A 20,871-nucleotide genomic window follows, 5' to 3' on the forward strand; every position below is an offset into this window, starting at 1 on the left:
ATCCATCCATCCATCCATCCATCCATCCATCCATCACCTGATCCATCCATCATCTCATCCATCCATCATCCCATCCATCCATCCATCCATCCATCCATCCATCCATCCATCCATCCATCCATCCATCCATCCATCACCTCATCCATCCATCCATCCATCCATCCATCCATCCATCCATCCATCCATCCATCCATCCATCCATCCCCTCTGTCTGTCTGTCTGACAATAGCTAAAAGCTGAAGCCCACCCACCACAACTTGTCCAACCAACTGATAGCAATGTACCAAAATACATTTTATCACTGAATTGTTGAGAAACCGAATTGTTTTACACCAAGAAGACAAGCCAGCAGCAGCTAACCCAAACTGCTCATACGCCCCCCTTCCAATTTTGCCCTTACAGCAGAAGCAAACCAGTTTCAAGCCAGGATCAGTGTTCAGACAGGTTCAGGTCAGGTCGGTTTTTAAACTACAGCTCCCATCAGCCCTGCTCTATGGCAAGGGACTATGGGGACCGTGGTCCAACCCCTTTGGCAGGACCCGGATGGCCGCACTGCCGGGGATTCATGGCCCGGTAGCATTTCCAGTTTTTTCCCCAAAGTTCAGCCTTGACGGTGTCCCAGGCAAGTCAGCTGAAGCCAGCTTCCCCAACCAGCTGCCCTCCAAACGGGCTGGGGTGCAGCCAAGGCCCCCATCTCATCTCTCCAGGAAGGAGGAACGTCAGTGAACCTCAACGGCCTTCTGTGGGGAGTTGGGGCCAATTAGAAAGTAATTATGGGAGACAGAAAACCAACTCTGGCAGCTTTGATCTCTGGCAAACGCTGAGCCTCCAGCACCAAAGTTTGGCACCAGACGCCTGGCACAACTGCCCGTTGCCAAAACCCAACGGGAACTGATCATCGGCATTGGCATTATTAATTTTTTTTTCCTCCAGTAACACATCTCCAACTTCTTTTTCCGCTCAGGGCCCACATCCCCAAAAATTCCGTGCAAGGAGAGGGAGCCGGGCACCCGTGGGTGGCAAGAGCAATGCCAAAGACGTTGGGGTTTTTTTACCCCCCCTTCTCTCATTCAGAGATGGAGGCGTCACGCCTGGAGAGCATCTTGGATCGGGGCAGAGACCACTGGGGAGGGATCTCCCAAGGAGAAAAGGATGCTCTGACTCCAGGAAAGGTGCTGGATTCTCTGCTGAAGGGATCCATAACGGGAGGGATCGACTGTCCCGTCCACAGCTGGATCACCGGAATATATACACCCAGCACAGCACCTCAAACCTTCTCACAGGCGAGGCTCCACCCTAAAACAAGGGCAGCCCAATTCTGCCAGCCAGGAGGCCCTGCCTCTCGCCCTCGCCTCTGGCGATCTTTCGGAACGCTGCGGGCGACAACCCTCCTCCTGCAGCTGCCAGTGCAGAAGCACTGAGCACCCCTGGGGGGACCTCACCCCTCCCCAGAGCCCCTCTGCTGCAAACCGCATGCCCGTCTCCTTCGACAGCTGCATATCAGAAATGCAGATTGTCTGCTTTGCAAATCGTGTGGGTGCCCTCGCCTTGGGGTTCAGAGAGGTGGCGTGACGTAGCGGCATTCCTTAGCGGGTGGCATCACATCCTTCCCCAACAGCTGGCTCGGGATGCATTCCTTGGGTCCTGAGCATGGCGGGGAGAAGGGGAGACCCCGCCACCCCGACTGACGCGAAGGTCATTCACAGATGGGGGACCCCAGTGGTTTCCCCTGCCAAGGAAAGAGGGGGCCACCTCCCTGTGGCTCATTGGCTCTGCATGATGGCAACCAAGGATGGCACAGGCCAAAAGAGAAAAAAATTAGCATAGGAGTTAGCCAGAAATATTTGTGTGGGGGTGCAGAGACAGAAACAGAACAGGCCAGGCTGGTAGGGCCGCTTAACATACTCCCAGGGTTTCAGGTCATCTGAAACGTGTCAAGAGCCCGGCTGGGCAGGAATAGGACAATTTGCAGAACTGCCTCGCCCCCGTTCTCGCAAGCGAAGAGTTGTTATAAATCAGGAAGCCAGGGTGAAGAGGACAAGAGCGCCCCTGAGCATGTGCAGAGGGCCTCCCCTCCCCTCCCTCCCCAAACCTTGACATACACTCCGAAGGTTAAAGTCAGGCGTCTCCTGAATGAGCTGAATCACTGGCCCAAAGAGCCACGTTTCTCAAGCTTGGCGACTTGAAAACGGGTGGGCTTCAACTCCCAGAACGAGTGGGAAAAAAATGAGAAAATGGAGCCCGGATGAAATGACTTGCTGCTGCCCCGGTGCAAAATATTTGCCGGGGAAGAGTATTTTCAAACGTGAAGCGTCGACACGGGTTGCACGCTTTTCCAACAGAACTCAACATGCCTCCCTTGCGTGTTTTTGGAAGGCCGGTTTTTAAAAAGTTTCGTGGCTCTCAGATGCAACATTTCAGACTTTCGTTAAAAAATCAACTTCGATTTTATTCTGCAGAAGGACTGCAAAGGATCCTTCCCGTAATTCCTGCCAGGGAATTTCTGCCACGTTCTTCAAAAGGCACCTTACGATTACTATTCCATTTTCAAAATGAAACGATAACACTGCCAGCTTTCGCCGAATCCGACTCTTTTCCCATTTCTATCAGAACAGCCCAAAAGCTAACAGAAACCTCCCTCCAGGGGCAAACAGCCCCCCTTATCCCAGGAGATTACCAATGCAGAGGTAGACTGCAACTGGAACTGGAGGCTCCCCCGATCTGCCACAAACAGAGATAGGCCGCTTTCCAGGGGATGACTCGAACAGAAAGAGTGCTGCTCTTTGACCGTCCCTTCCCTCTATCGCTAAGCCTCTGCATAAAAGAGAAATGTGTGCTAAGTTTTCAAACCAGCATCTCTGACTCACCGCTTCGAATTGCACAAAAAGGACCGAGCCCCTTTTTAAAATCTGCTGGTGGCCCCAACTGGGTTGCAAAAATTCGGTTGATCTATACCCGCCCCCCAATTGTTTCCTTGCGTCTTCCAGTCCTCCGTTACGTCTGAGAATACAAAACCAGAGATCTTTGTATTCGGACTTCCCAAATCCGCTCTTTTCCCCCTCGAGGCCAACTCAGAGTTAGAAATTAATTCAGTCCCTGAAGAGCCCGATCCGCCGCCTAGAGCAAGTTTTATATCGGAAGAGCGCCCTGTTTTGGGAGCTGCCCGACGCGGTCCAATGATCCCCGTTTCCTGCTTAAGCCATGTTTAAGCCTGGATCGGGTCCAGCTCTGTGCGTTTTCTGCCTTCCAAAGGTCAGGAAGCGCCCTTGACTTTGCCTGGAGGGAAAGTTGGGGGGTTTTCGACCATGCGTAAAATTATCCAGTGGGTGGGGGGAGCTTGGTCAAACACCACCGGGCTGGGACATCCTGTTTCTCGGCACAGGCTGAACCATGCGTCATATTCCCCTTCCTTGTTTCCTGCGCCCAGCCAGAAGAGAATTTGGATCTGTTTGGCGGAATGAAACACATTTTCCCGCAGGGCGTCTCCCCAACGCTTGGCTCCAGGGTTGCCAAGCCCAAGCACAGATGCCCCCTTGTGCGCCTGCTTTCTCTGCCCTGGTGCGCAAGGTCCAATCTTGTTTTGCGTGGTGGCCGTTCGGGCTTTGCGTTCCCACTCGCCCACCCTTGTGGGGATCCGGGGTTTCCAAAGAAAACTTTCTTTGTGGGTGAAAAGGCATCGGGCGTGTTTGCCAGGCGGGGAGGAGAGCGAGCAGTGTGCATCGGCAGTGGAAAGAGAAACCAAATACTTCACGTTTTCAACCAACGGGCCCTGCTCCTTCGGACCGTCCCCTCCCCACCTCCTGATTCAGCCCGTATAAAAAGCTCCCCTCGGTTCCACCTTGACGTCTTCCTTGCGAGGGATCGCTGTTGGGGTAAGTGGCGACGTGGCTGCGGGAAGCGGGCTGCCGTGCCAATTTTCTTCCCCTCTTCTGCAAAGTTTTCCGTTGTTCACAAGGGTGTGTGGCACCTGGGGGTGCTTTCCCAGTGCTTAGGAGAGACAGACAGAGACACGGGAGGTAGATGGATGGATGGAGTAAGTAGGTAGAGGAGACAGATGTGCACGCTAGACAGATACAATAGACAGATAAGCGCAATAGACAGACAGACAGATGACGGATTAAAGATAGAAGATAGATTAGTAGACAGACAGATGACAGATTAAAGATAGAAGAGAGACAGACAGATGATAGATAGATAGATAGATAGATAGATAGATAGATAGATAGATAGATAGATAGATAGATAGATAGATAGATGATAATGCATGACTCGCTGAACTGCATCGATTGAGGCATTAAAATTTGGCTCTGCTTTAGAAATTAGAAGACGTAAAAAGCCATGCAGTTCAATGCAATTCGAACCCTCTTTGCTGCAGAATAAACTTAAGACGGATTTCGGAGTAAATAGATGCAGGATCATACCGGCCATCTGGGAGTGGTCTGAAGTTTCCCTGTAAATCTACCATTTTCCCCCCCCTTGCCTTTGCCTCCTACTATTCCACGATAAACACCGTAGAAGGCGCAACGGTCTCCAAGATGTGACTCTTCAAAAAAGAGAGAGAGAGAGAGAGAGAGAAATGCACAGAGATGGCTTGTTCTCTAGGCGATGAGGGTAGATAGAACCTCCACCCCCAGGGGCAGTCTACCGCCTGGAAACCAGGATGCCAAAGCAAGCAGAGGGGTTTCCTTCACACCTGGCTGAGGGGCATCTGTGAGATTTCAGACAAGCTAACACCGCCCTCATCCTCCAGAACTCAACCAGCTCAGGGCTGCAAATCGAACACGCATCCTTCGATGTCCGTTTTCTTTCCTTTAAAAGAGCCTTTTTAGCCGATTTCAAGAAGGCGAGCATGGCATTTTTGCTGCCAAATATAGGGAGGGTTGCGGGACCGAGGAACACGGAGCAAATCTCTCCCTCCCTCCCCAGAATAACACACCCAATACAGCGCTTCTCCTTCTCATTTCTGCAGCCGTCAATCTGTTCCGCATCTGTTTTTCCCCGCAAGCTTTATCCGACGCTTCCCGTGCAAAATTGAATACCGTTAGGCTATCTTTCCCAGAGGTGTCCAAGAATAGCCGAATTTCCGTTCCTTGGAAAGGAGTGGGAAGTCTGGGGGAAGGGGGGGAGGATTGCCTTTCTCCTTATTTCCAGTGACAATTTCCTTTTCAAAGCTATTTCCACTAGATGCAAGCCTGACAATTTGGTACGAGTTTCGCACACCTATCGTCATCATCACCTTCATCTCTCCTCCTCTTCCTCTTACCTTGGCAGCCTCCTTCCCCTGCCTGACCCCACATCCAGCTGAAGCAAGCGGAATCGCTTCCCCCCTTCCTTGAACGCCATGGCCAGCAGCGAACTGACCGACCTGGAGACGGCCATCGAAAAAATAGTGTGCACCTTTTTTACCTATGCCGCCCAGGAGGGCAAGAAGGGCACCCTCACCACTGGCGAGTTTAAAGAACTGGTCACCCTCCAACTCCCCAACCTCATGAAGGTGGGCACGCTGGGGGGGGAGAGACCTGGGGTGGCGGGCGAAGACTTTCCCCAAACAGATGTGGGAGGCGACACCCCGGGTGCTCTGCCTCCAAAGCCAACTGCGCCAACATGGTTTAGAAGATCCCTTCTGCCTTTGAACAGGACGGCGGGGTGGAAATGCTGGGCCCTGAATCTCCCTGGCTCCTGTGCCGTTTCTTTATGCAAAATTTCTCCCCCGCCAGCCCCCCAAAGTTGCTAGTGCTCTCAGAAAGCATGGATAACAAGGGAAATTGACCGTCGCAGGGACTGTGCGTTGATGTTTGTGGCATGGCTCGCGCAGCGGAAAAATCGAGCTTTAACCAAATCGATTTTCACCAAGAGCTCGGCTGCTGCTTAGAATAGGAACTGGAATGGAATGGAGCAATTCGGAAAGGGTTAGGTTGGGTGGCCGGCACCGCCAGTTTCTCTATTACAGTCCTTGCTTTGAAACAGTGCTTCCCAAACTGATGGCCCTCTCAATGGGTTGGATAACCACTCCCATTGTATCCAACTAGGATGGCCAACCCCATCGCCATCTAGATTCCACTGTTCTGTCTCTTGAAGGGATCAACCAGAGCATTTATCTCCCCGGATCTAATATGTGTAGCGTAGGTGTTCCTTGGTAAGGGCAAGGATTTTGCCAAACTGTACCCCAGCCCGTGACTTTCCTCTTTTCCCCCTCTGTGTCTCTTTTGAAGAACGTCGGGGACCTCGACGAGAAGATGAGAGCCCTCGACGTCAACAACGATGAGGAGCTGAAGTTCGGAGAATATTGGCGCCTCATTGGAGAACTAGCAAAGGAGATCAAGAGGGAGAAAGTGGGGAAGAAGAAGTGATTGGGAGGTGCGGGTGTGTGTGTGTGTACGGGGATGTGTGTGTCAAGGTGGGGGGCATTTTCAGATGGAGGGATGGGACCAGGAAATCATCACCGTGCGCATCAGCAGAAGCACATGAGCGCATCAAGAGTCATAAACCATCTACGGGCTTCCAACTTTCAAATAAAAGTCTTCATTCCAGAACGGTGGCTTTCAGGACTTGATGGGCAGCCTGGAAAGAAAGGTGTGGGTGGATGTGGGGCCACGTGCATGTGCAAGAGAAATGGGTTGCAGATAGCTGCTGAAGCAAACCCAAGACTTGGGGTCCAGGAACGCTGCTGTCCTGTTTGAGGTTTCCAACTCACATACACACCATAGGAAGATGAGTAGATGGGGACAGGAAGGTAAATCAAAACAGAGTCTCGGAAAGAAAGCTTCAGACTCTTAACTCAATCTGGAAGATCTTTCTGGTGGTCTTCTCAACATTTGGGAGACTTCAAGAAAGGGCCCTAATGAGTCACCTGACGTTCTTCATGAACTGAGTAACAGAGGGTCATTCCCTCAACAGCCTAAATCCTGTGGACCCCAAAAATGCCCCAGTTGGCAGGGACAATGTCTGCCCACTTGGGTTAGGACCTTATAAATCTATAGACTCCTGGTTCAGAATCCTGGCAGCTCTTGATAAACTACATGGCTACGCTTTAATTTAGTCATTTCTCCTCTGAGGTCATGCAAAGCTATCTCCAGCAGATGGGCCAGGAGGGGGAAAAGGAATTTGGTGCACTTCATCGCAGAGAGGTTGCAAAAAAGTGGTACATCTAGTAGCAAGGGGGTGGGGGTTGAAGCTACATCTTCCAATTAGGACTCAACCAAGTCAAGAACACCCTTTGAAAGTCCTCCTGGTCTCTCCTTCTCCTTGTCTTGACCACCTTTCTTCAACATGAGCTCATCCAAGCCTAGAGGGTTCGGTCCTATCTCTGCAGGGCTACTCTGTCATGACTTTTTGGTCCTGGTGATCTCCCTTCTGAGTCTTTCTCCTGATCTTGATCCATCCTGCAGATCCATCCTGGCCAAGATGGCCCTTTTGTTCTCTGGGAGCTCTCCCTGGTCCTGAAATGATTGTCCCTGGACAGCCACCATAGCCAAAGAGCATAGACAACCCCAGGCAGATAGAACCAGAGATGGTTGTGAGATAAGACAGATTCCTTTATAGTCCTTCCTCCAAGAGAACTCATGAGACCTTGAATGTGGCCTTCTTCTTCAGAAAGATAACCTCCTTTCCTCCTCAGATCCCTGACATGTCCCGGAAGGCCCCCCACAAGACCCTTAGATGAAACCCATAAGATATAAACCCAACCACCGTTAGCAGGACAGGGTGAGAAGGCCCAACCAGATGCCCCAGGAGAAACTAGGTCCTCATCTTCACTGCGCTTTGCCCCATAAGTCTTGCCTTGGCCCTCAATAGTGTGTGTTTTCAATGCTAGCCTGGGAACAGAGCAACTCCTCCCACCAGGCTGGGCGGGCAGGGCTTCCCAGAATACTCCAACTCCTGGAAGGCTGCTGAGATGCCTCCACCCCTTGGGAGAGCAGCGAAGCCAGAGACCAGCTTGACAAGTAATAAGGTGAGGATCTGGCTCCCGTCCAGGAATGAGAGCTGTTCCTGCAACTATGCCGGAAATGAAGCACCTCAGTTCCTACCACGCGCGTTGGATACGGAGAGGGCTCTGGCAGGGTGAAGTATGCGCCCAGGAATTTAGTCTGCAGGGTGTTGATCTGTCACAGCCGGTGACTATGGAGACGGGATTAGCTGCTAAAATGACACTGTGCTCGATCCCAAACTTTGTGCAGGAGACAGAGAGAAAGAAAGAGAGAAGTAAATGCCTTAAATCCATAAGTAAATAATGAGTTGCTAAACCTTCCACCCATGGTTTTAAATGATGGCTTGTGATCTGTCCCACAGTTATATGATGGGTGCACCATTCCGTTCCAAAGCTATAGCTGGGGGTGAGGAGGGAGATTTAGGGGACCCCCAAACAACTCAGTGAGGGGGCACAGACTGAGGACAGAAGTGTTACACTGGAAGGTAGATAGTGGAGGTAGAATAACTATCCAGAGAAGACAACTCTTCATGTCGGGTCAGTTCACAACGAAGTCCAAAAGTCAGACTCTGATAAAGACTGCTAGGCAAGCAAAGTCAGAGACCCAATAAACAAATATTATTTAGGAAGGTGGAGTGGAGAGCTTTCAACACTGGCCTGTCCAAACTTTGCTTACAGCCCAGCTACTAGAACCTGGAGATGCCCTTCTATAAGTAGGACCTTCTTGAGAACTTCCAAGAAGGGCTGCTTTTCAGATGCCGACTTCTTTGCCTGGGAACAGATCTCACTCCCTCGTTCGTCAATGCTCCTGAGGGATCTCCCTGCCATCCTCAAAGCTGGGAGACCTCTCTAAAGGAGTCCTGTCCAATCTCAAGCACTCTAGGAGTCACGAACGTCTCCTAGAAGCTTCCTCCAAAGGTCTCAGAAGGGTGAGCAGAGCATCCAGCTGTCCTCGAAAAAGACGCAGCGTCCCGAAATCTCGAACCAAGACTTTTCATGGTGCAAACGTGGTTGCAGGTACCCCACAGTGGCAGGAGGGGAAACGGTCCTTCCTCTCAATTTATCAGAAGTCAACGAGGACTGGCGAATCTGGACAACGGGGGGAGGGAGGGAGGAAGATCGCTTCCAAACAGGCCGTCCAGGTGGTTCATCCTCCAGCTGTGACTAAGGACTGAGAAATGGGTGGCACCTGAGCATTCTTCTGGCGGAGGGCCAGTCAGAGCAACAAGAACCATTGCACCACAGTTGCAACCCCCTGCTTCTTCCATAAGGTGTCTCTCGGACACACCTTTCCGGAGGTATAAAACCGTGGCAGAGAGACAGCCCACAGCAGCACATCCAATTCCTCGGCGCAGGTAAGTCGGCCTTCCGTTTTGCGGTCCCTTCCCCAAAGCGAGAAGGGGAGAATTGGGGGGAGGAGAATGTCTTCCCTTCCTTTCCAGATCTTCTTTGCAAATCCCCCCCCCCTTTTTCTTATTCTCTGAACCTCTTCAGTTGGGCAAGTTCGGGCAACTTGCAAGCCTCCCCTCCCTTTCCCAAGCAGCTCAGGAAGATCACAGAGGGTGGGAACGGCTTCGTTTTGAAAGCAGAGACAGAAGCCGATGGAGACTTTTTTTAAAAAGGCCTTTTTGCTCTTCTGCTGCCTGTGATAGGACCCCACTTTTCTGAGCCTCTGAACCTGGGAGCGACTCATCCGAGCTCGAGGAACCGACCGCCGCCATTGCATCTGAAGGGGGAATTTTGCCCAGACACCAAGGAACCGATCTGTACGAAGAAAGATGGGTTGTCGGTGTTGCAAGAAGCGAAAGGTGAATGAGAAATGGGGTGGGTGGATGGGTTTTTTCCCCCTGGGGAAGAGGGAGGAAAAGTTTAGAAGCCCTTCTGGATGGAGGAAGATGTGCATAATTTGGGGAGGGTCTTGAGATGCAACTGGGGGGGGGAATCACTAGGCATGAACTTGAGAGAAGGAAAGATCTTCTCCGCGTCATATGCGATAGGCCGTCCAACTTCGGTTGGGTTCATTGCTCCCATTCCAGAACGGGGACTCAAAATCCTAAGAAAAGAGATCGAGGGAACGGATAAATTTCATCTTCAGGAGAGGAAACTGGACAGAGATGGTGGCACCTTTCCAAACCCTGGTGGGGAATCGTTTAGAAGAAAACTCTAAATCTTTTCTCTATCGTCCCCGGATAGAACATGCTGCTAAGAGCCTTCCGTGGCAGGAAGGCCGATTCCAGTGAAAAATTAGGGAAAATCACCAAAGGATAAGAGCAGTTTAGCACTGGAGGTGCCCCCCCCTTTGCCAAAAGCTAGAAATTTGCTAGGGATGTTCCAGTTGGGTGGCCTACACGGAGCACAGAGGCCTTTGCAAAGCTACGGTTCTCAAGACAACCTCTTCCAGGGCAACCATCTTCTCACAATAATTGAATGGGTTGGACCGAACCAACTTTTCCCGGGTCTGTAAAACACGGGCTCATGCAGAAAACCTATCTGTGTGGTCGCTCGGAGTCGAAAACGACCAGATGGCACGTAAGACATCAGCACGGGGGCCTACGAAGAGTGCCACCGTGTTCTTTTTCTCCTGAGCCAGGCTGAAATGCCCGAGCTAGAATACGTTGGCACGCGTTATTTCCAGCACGATTCAAAAATATTGCCAAGTCCAGCGCCGAGTCAGAGTCGATCTCTGGGGCAGCCCACAAGAAGAAGAAAAAGGGAATCGGGTTATGGAAACTTCGGACGCCACTCGATCGGGAATACATTGGAATTAAATACGGATGGCATCTGGGATTCGAAATCATTAGCCAGCCACGCAGCCGCAGTCTTCTGCCCGCCCCGCCCCGATGGCTGCCTTTAAATTCAGCGTGGAACCTACCACGATAAAAATGGCTCAGCTGCTGGAAAAATGAGGCTGGAGCCAAGGACACGCCTTGACGCATCTCTCTCTCTGTAGCATCCAAGCAAGTTCTTCCAGCCAACAGTTTTTAAAACTCTTTCTTCGGCGAATTCGCCAGAGCAGCGCGGCCCACCAGGCAGAATTTTCAGGCTCCGAGAACGACGGTTAACGTTCGGAAAGAGCCGCGTCTCGCTGGGGAGAAAACGTCAAAGAGAATCCAGATGTTATGTTTACTCCGACTTTAATTTCAGGGAGATTTTTTCCTCCCCCCCCCCCAGCAGGGCACGCTATAAAAAAGATTCTTCTTAAATAAAAACATTCTTGTTCAATACCAGAAAAATTTGGAGCGCTCCAAATATCGGAGGGGGCTATTTCTGGCACCCTCGGCCACCGTGGTCATCGGTGCTAATCTCAATCCTCAAGTCTATTATATTCTTTGCTTTAAATCCTGGGAAAGTTAATCAGGATGGTGTTGGAAACTTTTATACTTCAGATTCATCCAAAACAGATTATCCCCTCTTAATTTTATCATCTGTACCAGTCTTGAATCCAACCAGAAAACTGAAATACATCATCTGATTTGGCAGATTCTACATTTAAACATTGGTAAACAAACGACGTCTGTGCTGAGGAATTTGTAAAATTTATGTTGCTTTGGAGTGGCCTGGAAGAATGAGTAATGTAGCCAAAGACACTGTTTTTATTTGGAATAACTAAAAAAAAAGGAATCGGGAAATGAAACTTTTGATGGAAGATGCTTTGAAACACAGTTTTCACTTCCTTCGTCCTACTCTTTCTCCCCAGAAAAGTCCTTTTTGCAGAATTTCTCCATGCATCTTCCCTGCCATGTTGCTCCAGCAGCTATTTTTTTCCCACAGTCCTCCCATACTGAAGCTGCAGCCAGAGCATTCTGGGAAATGCAAAATGGCCACCAATCTTTCAAAATACCGTAGCTATGGGCAAAGTTTTCTTCCATGGTCCTTAGCTGAGAACTCCTCAGTGTTTCAGGACTGGCCTTGATGCTTTAAAAAAATGAAATTCACACATTGGGTGTGTTAGGGTATCTCAAATGCAAGTATTTGGGTTTGGGACACGAACAATTCAGAACAGGAGCTAGGAGAAACCAATGGATTTCATCATGAGATGTAAAGGATCTGGCCTTGATTTCACTTTGGGCCAAATCTGGATTTAAGAACTCCTTCTTCAACAAACCCACCTTCCATCCTGTTGCAACAGCTCCTTTCTTGTAATGCATCCAGACTGGTATTAAACCAAAGTTAAAAAAAAAAAAAAAATGGAACACCCCCATGGTTTTGGATGACCAGCTCAGAGGAAACACCCTTCCTTTGGGAAGAGGGACAAAAATCGATCGGTCCTACAAAGTTTGAACGTCTCTTAGAAAGATGTTCAGAATATTTAGGATTGCTTTTCGGCCGTGATACTTGGGTGCTTCTCAGCTTCCTTGCAAAAACTGAAAAGGAGGAAGCTGAAAGTCAGAAGGGATTATCTGCCCAGGCACCCTCTCGGGTCGACGGGCTTCGCTTGGTTTGTTGGGTCTCCGTCAAGAGTCCTACCTTGCTCTCCTAGGCCAGGGAATTATGTTTTCTCTACTAAGAGAAGAGGCCGAGGTAGAAACCATGCCCTAGACTTTGGTGTAAAAAGTTTGGACGCGTTAATGAGTTGGGTGTTTCGGGGAGGGTGCAGTTGTGTGGGAAGGAGACCGGCTGGTTGGACAACTTTGAGGAGATCGCAGGATTGCGCTGCTGGGTTGAATCTCACCCATCTTCTCCATCCTCGCCCGTCTTCTCTTCCCCCCCATCTCCCGCCTGCTACAGGACAGCCAAGAACTCACCGACGTCGAGCGGGCCATTGAAATTGTCATCAACAACTTCCACTGTTACGCCGTCAAGGGCCGTAAAGAGTGTCTGACGCCCAACGAACTGAAAGACCTGGTCGGACAGAGGCTGCCGCATTTAGCCAAGGTAAGACGGTGGACGGGACCGCCGAGCTGCACGGCTTCGAAGAACGGATCGGGGCGCAGACAACCCCCGAAAGAGGCTGCTTGGCTGATTAAAATCTTGCTGAAAGTCTTCCAGGCTCCTCTGAAAGGAACGAGGGAGGTCTGAAGTCTGCTCGGCAGAAATTCCCATGTTTGGGGCCACCCCCAAAAAAGCCCTCACTTGCATTTTCTTTATGTTGCAAGGATCTCCTTTTGCAAATTAAAAGAAACCGTTTTCTTACCAGCTTTTTCTGCTGGGGTAAAAATCCAGATGGTGTTTCGAGGCAAAAATCCAGGTTGCGTTTCGAGAGAGTCAAATCTAGTCTGCATTTTAATGCAAACGTCCAGTTTGCATGAGGGCAGACCTTTAGTGGGCAAGCTTCTTTAACTTTATATTTTATATTTCCCAATGGTTTAGTTTAGTTCAGTTATGTTTTCAAATGGATTGATTATGTGCCACTGAGTTAATGTCGTCTCTTAGCAACTATAAAGATAGATTTTATTCCAGGACTTCAAAGCAATACATAAACTAAATCTGTTATGCTTTGACAATGGGCCGGTCTCTAGATTTTGCTGGTCAAAATGTGCCCAAGGAAGCACACCTTAAAGAACAAAAAAAGTATACAAAAATAATAAAAATGACCAAAAAAGGAAGGAAACTTGCTTGCAAAAACTTGCACCAATTAATAAGGGTCTGTAAACAACCTATTAAAAATAGATTCTATGAAGGAACTTGGCTCCCCCAAATGTCTACAACCAGCAAAGCGATTGTAAAATAAAATTTTAAAAAGGGTTTAGATCCATAAGAGTGACGTTTCTTAAAAGCAATGGGATTAAAAAATAAATAAATCTCAGAACCGGAGCCCTTTTTGGTTCCTTAACCAATAACTGGAAAAAAATAAGAAACTGGAATAAAGTCGTCCTTTTTTAAATGTTTCATCGGCTCCTTTTCCTCCGTGACAGGGCGTTGAGCCATTGGAAGAGAAGATTGAATGTCTTGGGGATAACGAAGAGGCGAAACTCCAGTTTGGAGAGTACTGGGACATAATGGGAGACGCCGCGAAAGTGTGCCGCGAGCCGAAAGGAAAGAAGTAACAGGCTGAGCTGGACCCAAAAGGCGACCTTGGACCCATTGCACAGAAGAACTGGGCGATTCCCACCTTGATCTCAATGTATTATTAATACAGTGTTAATATTTGGGGGGACTCTTCCGACCCACTCATCTTCCTATCCTAGCTCCTTCGCCTTTATGTCAAGAAACTTTCAACCAGGGAGCCAGGAGACTTCCATTCTTGAAGGGCACAGGCCGTGCCTTCTCAAATTTTAATTTTCAGAGCTCCCGACGCCAAACGCTCGAATCTTTCCAACAGTTTGGGGCTTTTTTTTTTCTTTTTCAGCTGAGCTCTGAAAACACAAAACATCCGCCGGATCCAGAATCCTTTCCATTTTCAACTCTGAAGTTGGCAGCATTTCATCCCAGGACCTTGCCAGTTCTCCACATCTTTTTTTTCCCAACAACTCAGAGCTTTGCTTTGAAAAGAAAAAACTTCCCATTTTCAAAGCTGTCCCTTTGCATCACAGATGTCTGAAACGTTCGGTCCCGTAGAGAAAGATGCACATAGAATTTTATATTTCCCTGCCAAAAATCGGAAAGCCATAAATTGCATTTAAAAGTTTGATTTCCCCAGTTTGTTTCTTTGCTCGCTTTTCATTCTCGAAGTCAATTCCTCCCCATTTCCCTTTACAAGAAAGTAGGTAGTTACATTTGTCAGCGTTCCCATTTGCCAACAGAGATGTCCCTTTCCTAACGAGTTTTGCTCGAAAGCTTCCTCATTTACCATCTTTTACCAGCCACAGGGTTTAGAAAGAGGAGAAAAGTTGAGCCGCAAACAGTTGAGGAAGAAGAAAAGTGATGGATCCAAAGCTGGGTGGGTGGGTTTAGGCAAAGGCCAAGCGCTCAGAGGATTTCAACACAAAAAAAAAAATCACCACTTCGATCAATGGAAGCTTCTTAAAGATATAAATCCTAGTTTATGTGCCTCCAGCAAGGGGGTAACCTACGTAGGGGTTGGAGAAATCCAGAATCACAGAATTGGAGGGTCCACCAAAGATCATCTAGTCCAACCCACTGATGCAATAGCCTTTCCCCGAGCCCCTGGCAGATGTTTGCCCCCAACTTACCCTCCCTCCTTGTTGCCAACCTATTATTTCTGGCTCCTCTTTCATTTGAGAGCGCAAGACAAGGGGCTGATCGGATGGGGAAATTCCCCTTCCTTCACTCCCGACAGGGAATACTTGGAAAAATAAAAATAAATAGTCTTCGGAGGGCACGTTTGGAGAAGGAGAGACGATCCTCTTGCAAGTCCGAAAGGAAGGACTGTCACCCCCCGCTGCAAAATTGGGTCCTAAATTGAGGGATCTAAATTCCCACCGCCGCATCAACCGGGTGGTTGCCCTGGGAGGAATCAGTGGTGGTCTGAACACGTCAGACTGGTTATTGCTAGGGGGTTGAGTGGGGTGGGGACCCTCCAAGACAACCCACAAAAGTTTGCTGGGGGTGGCGGGGGGCAAATTAACTCCCCGGGGTCCTGCTCCAAACTCAACCCGTTTGCTCCTCTTCAAAGCCGCCAAGCAGATCCGTCAACTGTCCGAGACCGACCCCAGAGGTCAAGCCCAAACCACCAACGTTAACCCCCACTTTTCCTGTCCCACCCCATTGGGCAGGTAGACCGGCTCCTAGCTGACGTCCTGCCTCCGTAGCTTTTCATTTCTGGTTTTTTTTTTTTGTATTGATGGACAAAATAAAACCCAAATCCATACCTCGACTCGTTCTCCGTGTCCTGATTTCCTGGAAGGGAAGGGTTGGGGCCGGGCGGCAGGTTGAAGAGCAGAAGGTAGGCTCTTGCAAAGGCCCTCTGCGCGGGTTCAGAGGCAGAGGCTGGGCCCAGGTAGACAGCCCCTGCATATGGAGGTCTTATTCCACCATCAAACGGGACGAATCGTTCGCCTTGCCCAAGCTCACCTTGTGGCAAACTCTTAAAGACAGGATCTATTTATTAAACCATTGCTATGCCTATTGACCATTTCTGCACTTCTGTGGCCCCTGTTAAACCAGTGTTTCTCAACCTTGACCACCTGAAGATGCGTGGACTTCAGTTCCCAGAATTCCCCAGCCAGCATGCTGGCTGGGGAATTCTGGGAGTTGAAGTCCACGCATCTTCAGGTGGCCAAGGTTGAGAAACACTGTCTTCAACCAACCCTTCCACAAGACCCCCTTGGCCCCAAGAGTTACGGAAGCCAACCGGGCCATCTTTGACCATCAACCCTGCGAAATAAAAGAGATCAGGGCCCATTTCGTAATGGGATGGGACGTGTTTCTTTGGCCCCATGGGAACCGGGGATAAAGCATGGCAAGGAGATGTGTTGGCTGGGTTTTAATTAGGCACGACATGCGTCATGAGATAAGAAGAGAGAGGAATTTGGGAACTGAAAGAGCTGGCTGCCAGACGCCAACTCTGACTGGGAAAAAGCTTGGCCGACAAAGAAATAATAATAATATTATTAATAATAATAATTAATATATTAACATTAAATAAATATTATTATTAATTATTATTTATTATTATTATTATTTATTAAACTAGCACGGCACCCGACTCCCAGCGACTCTGGGAGGCTCACCGCAATCAAACCAAGAAATGATTTTTTAAGTTTTATTGATTTGGCCGCAAAGATGAAAGAAGGACTATGGCCTGAAGCGAGGGGTCTCGCTCTCCCTGACCAAAGAGGCTTAAACTCTGAAGACTTCCTTCCCCCGCAAGTGGATCCCCTCCAAAGCAGATCCACTTTTCCCCCAAAGCGGATTCCGCATTGCCCGCCTCTAAGGGCCAAATGGGCCCACCCGAAAAGCCAACCTGGATCGCCGATTCCTCTGTAGCCTCGTTGGGGATGCCAATTTCCCCGGCCCCAAGCTTTTCTAAAACCTCATGTTATCCTGTGCTTTTCTTTCAACCCCCCCACCTCCAATTCTCCCTGCACACCTTTTTTCTAAAAACTGCCAGTTCATTTAGACGCGCTTCTTAGGGAAAAAAACGGTAGGGCTGGCAGGGGATTTGGTGCAAATTTAAGCCTGGAAAATCCCGCCCCCCGCCATGAAGACACTCGTCCCCATCAGGTTTTGCCTGTTTATCCATCCATTCATTGATTTTATGCATGCATCAATTGCCAGATCAGCCCAGCCTCCCGGCTGCTTGCAATCCAGGTGAACCCTAAAAGGATGGCGGGTTTTGCAACGCCGGGAGGAAATCGCAAGACTCCCACGCTCAGCTCCCCAAACCTGAAATCTACAAAGGCCGTAATTCAACCCCGTCAGAAACTCCTGCAGGAAACAGGCTTCCCCAGAAATCTTTTGAAAAGACACTGTCACCCGCCCGTCACATCCAGGGGCAACATCCCGGGTTTTGCTTTCGGATTCTAAAAAAAGGACCGTGACGCGGCCCGAGCAGAAACTCCGAGCGGGGTGAGCCGAGGCTGGAGGGATGGACTGCCAGCTGGGCAAGGAGGAAACGCTTTCCTCATCGACGGCCCGCGGCAAAATCGCATTCCAAGCGTGGGGAGTGGAGAACCTTTTCTTGGGGTGCTGCAAGAAAGCTTCAGCCCGCTCACGAGGAAGGCAGGCGGCTGACGAAATCATCCCGGGGTGATTCAGTCGGAGGTATTCATGAGCACGTTCCAGGAGGTTTGGGGGCGCCTCCTGGTCGTAATCAGTCGATCGGGGTGACTTCATGATGAGGATCTGGAAGGAAGCCTCGAGGAGATGAGATAATCCACGTTCTGCGCGGCGCCGATAAAATCGGATACCCTTAATTCTCTGCGCCTGCAAAACCAACTTTATCGCCTGCGTGCTTTTTCTGGATCAGGCCCCGATCTGCACCTTCAAACACCCCCTGGCTTTTGTCTGTGAATGATCAAACCATGAACCATGGGCCTATTATTAAAAAAAAAACTTTTAATCACTTTCCTGCCTCGCATTTGAGTGAAGAAAGAGGCTGAGTAACCGGTGGGCGTCCCAGGACGGGCATGCATTCCCGGGCAAATATCCTTGTTTTGCTGCAGTTTTGCAATCCTCCTGTTCGGGCCTCCGTGTTTGTTTTGGTGGGCAAGGTGTTTCCTGCCCGTTTTTTAAAAAAAAAACCACACACCATACACCTTTCCCCTTCAGCCAGACTGACCTCATCTCCTGCCTCCTTGGAAAAAGGAGCTCAGCCAGAGGGCTGATGACACATTCCTGGCTGATGAAAAGGAAATGCTTTTTAAATTGGGGCGGGCAATTAGGCGGTGGAACTCCTCGCCACAGGATGTAGAGCGGAGCCTCCGCGTGGGAAGAGCGCCAGCCGGGAGGGCCAGCCCTCGCAGTAACGATAACAAATAGTTCATGCCAGAAATACTTCGGAGGATGGAATGCCAAGGAACTTGCTTCGGAGGTGGAAATCAATAGCATTCTTCAGCATCATCCGCTCAGCAACCTATTTGCAGATTGCAATCTTACGTACCGGATTGCAAACGTCAGGGCCAGGTCAGGGCTGCCGAGCGGATCTCGATCCGCGCCGATCGCCCCGACTCCTGGCTTCCGGTTCTTTCGCAGACTTCTGTGACTCCACGGGGAAGACTGGTTTTCGGACGAGGTCATCCTGCAAAAATCTTCAAAATTCGGTCACTCCAGGAAGGGTGTGAGAGGGGTGGATTGCGGGGGGTAGTTTCTGGCGGAGTCTTCTAGCACGGAATAAAATCTAATGTTCGCGGCAAACGCCGGTCAGCAACCACCTTTCCGCGACTGATCTGGCTGTTGTGTTGGGGCCCTGACCCCCCACTTCCCCCCGACATCCTGGGCACGGGTGAACCCTGCCTCGACAGCAGCCATTTTGTGCATGCACCCTCCAGACATTTCCGCCCACGCACGGCAAGCGTTTTGTACCTTGCGAGAACGGTCTGCGTCGCGCCCCCCTCCTTGTGCTGAGAAAGCTTTTCCGTAGCGGAGGGAAGCAAGGTCGCTGTTCCAAGCAGGCGAAGTCTGTTTAGAAAGAGATTAGAGGTGCGACTGGTGAAACGAAGAGGTTTTGGGACGGTGGTGGCAGGGGTGGCCGTGAGCCGCGCCTCGCTCGGCTTGTAAAATACAGCACCCTCATAAAAGATCGAAGATCCGTCGAACGAAGGCACTGAAAACTTCCCGGTCAGCCAGCGAGGAAGGATGATACAACGTCCCACCAGGATTTGGGGTGTAAGCTGCTCCCTAAGGCGGGTGGATAGGAAAAAAAATTAACCCCACATTTTAGATGAGAGCTGCTGTACCACGGTGCTGAGAAACAGACCCACGAAGCCCTTACGAGCCCTTTTTTTCGGAAGACGCCCTTGCAAATCGAGCCCCAGAGTTCTCCCCCCGCCCCCCGAAAAAGGCAAACTGGTTTTAAATTCATTGTTTATTCAGCTTCCTCTAGGACACCCTTGGTTTTTACGCCCAGATGCGTTCAAAATATTTGCAGAATGTTAAACTCCATCGGAGCTCTAGGGGGCAGCAAAGAGTTGGCAGATTTAACCTGGTTCCTGCCACCCGGTGGACGTTCCCGTTCACTGCAGCCCGAATACGGTGGCTCGGTTTTGGGTTCAAACAGGCCCAAAGTAAGACAGGTAAAACCAATTATCGCAAGGCCCCAAAGTTTGGGAGCTGCAGATTCAACATCTTTGACGGGTTGCTCGGTCTCGAGAACGTTTAAAGAAAAACGGCTGTAAAAAGAGACTGAACTTGAATGCTCTAACTTGATGCCCACCTCACTGGGTCGAATTTCCGAACCGACACCCCCCGTTGCAATGATTTAAAAAGAAAAAAGGCCGCTTGGACTGCAGCAGGATTATTGGACGGAGAAAGCTGGAAAGGCAAGGAACTACCTACAGTGGAAGATGGGATTAGAAAATTAACCGAATTTGCAGAAACGGGGCAGCGGACCGAGAAAAAAAACACGAAGATCTTTTCGGAAGACCGGGAACCTCATACTGTATGGTCTTTTTCTTGAAAGAAGAAAAGAGTGAACGGATGATTTCGGGATTTGGGGATTAAGAAGGGAGGAAGAGGATGGCGAAAAGATGAAGGTGATAACTACCGGAAAGAAAGAACGGCAGAAGGCATAATTCTATGAGGTTTCCCCCCCTTCTTTCTCTGTTTCACTGCTTTTTCTCTATATCTTACTTTCTATCCCTTTGTATGTTTTGTACACCTGGATTACCCCAAAAAATCCAAATAAATAAATAAATAAATAAATAAAGTAAGTAAGTTTGCTTGGTATCCATCATATCCTTTGCCCTTTTTTTTTAGCGCATCCCTGCATTATTCCCCCCCCCCCCCCCGTTTTTGCGCTTTTGAGCAATCTGGCTTTTTAAATATAAATATATTTATATCTGCCTTTAAATCACAGATACATTACAGATGCCAATATAAAAATATAAATATATATATGTAGAGAGAGAGAGAGAGAGAGAGAGAAAGGGGTGTTGTGTTCCAATGGAAAAAAGGAAGGGAGGAAAACTCCAAGCTACCTGTGGCTGATTAACCAACAGTGGTTGAGGTGCGGTCGCTTGCTAATTCTGGATGAACGAGAACAATGCTGTGCTGGGGGGATGTCTAGGGAACAGCAGCAGAGGGCAGAGAAATTCAGGGTGTGGCCTGGAGAACGTTAGGGACGTACCACCCTCGCCATCCTAAGAGAAATACGCTGCCACGTTCTCCCCCGGGTGCCCGGGCCATCTTTGCGTCGCCAACATGGGCACTGGCCGTCCCATCAGAGACAGGAGACCTGGTTCCATGGAAGCACCCTCTCCCGTGCCTTGCCACCCTGGGTGGGGGGCCTTACACATGGGGGCCAGGCGTGGGCCAAGCCGTGGGGCAGGTTTCGCCACCGCCCCACGGCTTTTTCCCATGAGATCCAGGTGGGTTAGTCAGGGGAGTGCCCCAACGACTATCAGAGGTTAAAAAAGAGGGAGAGAAGAGAGGGAGGGACTTTT

At 49.7% G+C, this 20,871-nt stretch overlaps 3 protein-coding genes across 15 annotated transcripts in view; 2 read left to right on the plus strand and 1 right to left on the minus strand.

Annotated features, from left to right (window-relative positions):
• Positions 1 to 3,428: 3,428 nt before the first annotated feature.
• On the plus strand, positions 3,429 to 6,533 carry S100A13 (S100 calcium binding protein A13). The gene is made up of 3 exons (XM_015888230.3): positions 3,429 to 3,872; positions 5,272 to 5,494; positions 6,213 to 6,533. Exons 2-3 carry the CDS (start codon positions 5,342 to 5,344, stop codon positions 6,348 to 6,350), a joined length of 291 nt encoding a protein of 96 aa, XP_015743716.1. The 5' UTR covers positions 3,429 to 3,872; positions 5,272 to 5,341; the 3' UTR covers positions 6,351 to 6,533.
• A 104-nt stretch (positions 6,534 to 6,637) lies between these two features.
• On the plus strand, positions 6,638 to 13,914 carry LOC103053919 (protein S100-A14). Its single transcript, XM_088137207.1, has 3 exons — positions 6,638 to 9,735; positions 12,656 to 12,802; positions 13,783 to 13,914. The coding sequence occupies exons 1-3, from the start codon at positions 9,706 to 9,708 to the stop codon at positions 13,912 to 13,914; spliced, it is 309 nt and encodes a 102-aa protein (XP_087993333.1). The 5' UTR covers positions 6,638 to 9,705.
• A 327-nt stretch (positions 13,915 to 14,241) lies between these two features.
• Positions 14,242 to 20,871, minus strand: part of LOC112540725 (uncharacterized) — a 39,594-nt gene continuing 32,964 nt past the window's right edge. For 8 of the 13 annotated variants that reach the window (XR_015795521.1, XR_015795526.1, XR_003084809.2 and 5 more), the window contains one exon: positions 16,075 to 19,108. Coding sequence is in view for 1 of the 13 variants with exons in the window: in XM_088137201.1 (XP_087993327.1) it covers positions 15,794 to 15,854; positions 18,794 to 19,108 (376 nt within the window). In the remaining 12 variants the exon portion in view is untranslated. Of the gene's footprint in view, positions 14,456 to 14,991; positions 15,855 to 16,074; positions 19,109 to 20,406; positions 20,824 to 20,871 lie in introns of those variants that run through there. The other 5 variants (XR_015795518.1, XM_088137201.1, XR_015795524.1 and 2 more) reach the window with 5 other exon arrangements.

Source organism: Python bivittatus, unplaced genomic scaffold (genome assembly GCF_059951505.1).
Source record: "Python bivittatus isolate LINGU-HERP-01145 unplaced genomic scaffold, Pbiv_v1 ctg000180_np1212, whole genome shotgun sequence".
NCBI classification, from domain to species: domain Eukaryota; kingdom Metazoa; phylum Chordata; class Lepidosauria; order Squamata; family Pythonidae; genus Python; species Python bivittatus.

Coding starts and splice junctions, on each gene's coding strand:
- S100A13 (XM_015888230.3), top strand. CDS start 5,342: ATGGCCAGCAGCGAACTGACCGACCTGGAGACGGCCATCGAAAAAATA. Junction 5,495..6,212: donor AACTCCCCAACCTCATGAAG/GTGGGCACGCTG, acceptor TCTCTTTTGAAG/AACGTCGGGGACCTCGACGA.
- LOC103053919 (XM_088137207.1), top strand. CDS start 9,706: ATGGGTTGTCGGTGTTGCAAGAAGCGAAAG. Junction 9,736..12,655: donor GGTGTTGCAAGAAGCGAAAG/GTGAATGAGAAA, acceptor CGCCTGCTACAG/GACAGCCAAGAACTCACCGA. Junction 12,803..13,782: donor GGCTGCCGCATTTAGCCAAG/GTAAGACGGTGG, acceptor CCTCCGTGACAG/GGCGTTGAGCCATTGGAAGA.